Source organism: Galeopterus variegatus, unplaced genomic scaffold (assembly GCF_000696425.1).
Source record: "Galeopterus variegatus unplaced genomic scaffold, G_variegatus-3.0.2 Scaffold5463, whole genome shotgun sequence".
NCBI classification, from domain to species: domain Eukaryota; kingdom Metazoa; phylum Chordata; class Mammalia; order Dermoptera; family Cynocephalidae; genus Galeopterus; species Galeopterus variegatus.
In genome coordinates this window covers 125,491-127,871 of record NW_007731574.1, presented here as the reverse complement: position 1 = coordinate 127,871, position 2,381 = coordinate 125,491, and the positions used below count along the sequence as shown (strand labels likewise).

Below are 2,381 nucleotides of genomic sequence, written 5' to 3'. Positions count from 1 at the left end.
CTCTGCTGCGGGAGGAGGCGGGCCGGGGATGCTGCGGTGGGCGCGATGGCCCCCGCCATGCAGCCGGCCGAGATCCAGTTTGCCCAGCGGCTTGCATCCAACGAGAAGGGCATCCGGGACCGGGCGGTGAAGAAGCTGCGCCAATACATCAGCGTGAAGACGCAGAGGGAGACAGGTGGGTGCTGCCGCGGGCAGCCGCGCCACATGGCCGGGGCGGGGGCAGCGTGGCAGCCCACCCGGCGGGGACGTGGCTGCCGCACGTGGTCGTGCAGTGGTTGACTCGTGACACCTACCATGTGTTTCTGCGTGTCCGCGCTATGGGAGCCGCCTCCTGCTGTGACTGGTGTCGTTTTGCAGTTGAGCAAACTGGGGCCGAGGGGCTCCCAGTAATTTGCTGAAAGTCACAGGAAGCTGAGAAGCTGAGAATAGACCCAGGTCTGTCGATTTCCGAGCCTGCACCTGCAGTCACTGGATTCACTCTGATCTACCGTGGTGGTCTCGTTATTGATTCCCGCCATCATTTTTTGACAAGCGCTTTTAGGCGCTGGGGGTACAGAAGAGAAGACACAGAATTCCTACTCTTAGAGAACTTCTAGTACTAAAACTGGGGGGACGCGATAGGCAGATAAAACAGAACTTGTGTAAGTACAGTAAAGGAAATAAAAACCAGGTAATGGAAAAAAGTGAAGGCGAGAACTGCTTAGGCTGTTCCCAGAAGGCCTCTCTGGGGTGATGTTCATTCACCTGAGATCTGAACAGAGATGAGAGGAAGCTGCCGTGCAAAGGCAGGAAAGAGCTTAGCATGCCCTTGGAATGGTTGAAGACCATTAGATGGGCCGGGGGGGGGGGGGGGGGGCGGCTAATGAGATAAAGTTGGAAATGTATGCAGTGGTCAGATCGCACAGAACTTTGTGGTGTGATTTTAACTGCAGAGGAGTGCCCTTGAAAGATTTCGTTTACCTGGTCCAAAATATGTTCTGTAAACGCTTGAGTGAGTGCATAAAACATGGACTACAATGTGCGATAGAAGTTTTATGTTGCACTAAGATAAACTTTGACTTGGTTACTGCTAATACTAACACATTTGGGATATGCTTTAAAAAATAGATATTATCTACCCCATTACTGACATTTTTAGTGTGTTTTATCTTGAAGAAAAATTACAAAAGACTAGCCCCCCGCCCCCCCCAAGAAAATACATTTTTCTGGGAAGTCTGATAGAAAGAGAAATGAAAACCAAAGCTCCTGACCTTAATTCTCTTAGGGATTTAACTTACTCTCATGGTTTCAGGTACACCGTATATGCTGATGGTTCCTAAATCTGAATTGTTGGCCCAGACCTTTTCTACTTTCAGTTTAGATTTGCCCTATGAGCCTGGCATCTCCACCAGCATGTCCCACAGGTGCCTCAGACTCAAAATGCCCAAAAGCAACTCATTCTTCCCCCCAAAACCTCTTCTCTTTTACTGCTTCTCTGCTGTCTGTGCTCTCCTGCTTTGGTTGCTGGTTCCCCCATCCACTCAGACTCTAGCTGGACACATGGGATTGTCCTGGACTCCTCTCTCTCTTCCTCCAGTGTCCCTCACACTACCTCCTGCATCCCCTGAATTACTCTGCCTTAACCGTAGGCCTCTTTATCCCACCTGGACTTCTGTATGTGCTTGCTTCCTAACTGGTCTCCTTAACTCTACTTGTGTCCACTTTGGATCTGTCTTCCACAAACCAGCCCAGGGTCATCTTCCTAAAACACATCTGATCACATCACCACCTTCCTTGAAATTTGGGTCTGCAGGTCATGATCTGTCCTCATCTGTTCTTACCTAAGCCCTTTTGAGATTGCTTAATGCTTTATCAATAGAACTGCTCTCGGTTCCTGTTGTGCAACACGCCGTTTCTTACCAGATAGCCAGAAAGAGCCTGCTGCTGAGACCCCTTTGGTGAGCAGGCCCAGGATCTGCAGATGCTGAGGTGATGCAGCACTTGAGGCCAGTCAGTTTCCACCAGTGCCCAGGTCCCATCTGGTTAGCACCCATCACACCCAGAGTTACTTGTCTTGTACCTCTTGTTCACCACCACGTACACATTGCATGGACTGTAGTGGGCCTGGAAGAAATATCTGTGCAGAGGGAATGTCATGGATGGCGATGATGGGACAAGAAAAGCAAGGTCTCTACTACAGCTATGCCCCATCAAGATAGAAACACAAGTTTGGAAACAACTCGGCCTAACATTTGGCTCTCATTGACAGACTCAAAGTTTTTGGCATTTTGTCTTAGGCATGGTAAAGGAAATAAGAGATTTTTTTTTTCCTTTTTGTCTTTTTTACTGACCGGTAACGAGATCGCAACCCTCGGTGTCGCACCTGTACCGGGGACCAGCAA

General features: G+C 49.6%; 1 protein-coding gene across 1 annotated transcript in view; it reads left to right on the top strand.

Annotated features, from left to right (window-relative positions):
* Positions 1 to 24: 24 nt before the first annotated feature.
* The window catches only part of RRP1B (ribosomal RNA processing 1B), a 28,655-nt gene continuing 26,298 nt past the window's right edge, over positions 25 to 2,381 (top strand). The window contains 1 exon segment of the mRNA XM_008589466.1: positions 25 to 175. Within this exon segment, the coding sequence (XP_008587688.1) occupies positions 46 to 175 (130 nt within the window). The 5' untranslated portion in view covers positions 25 to 45.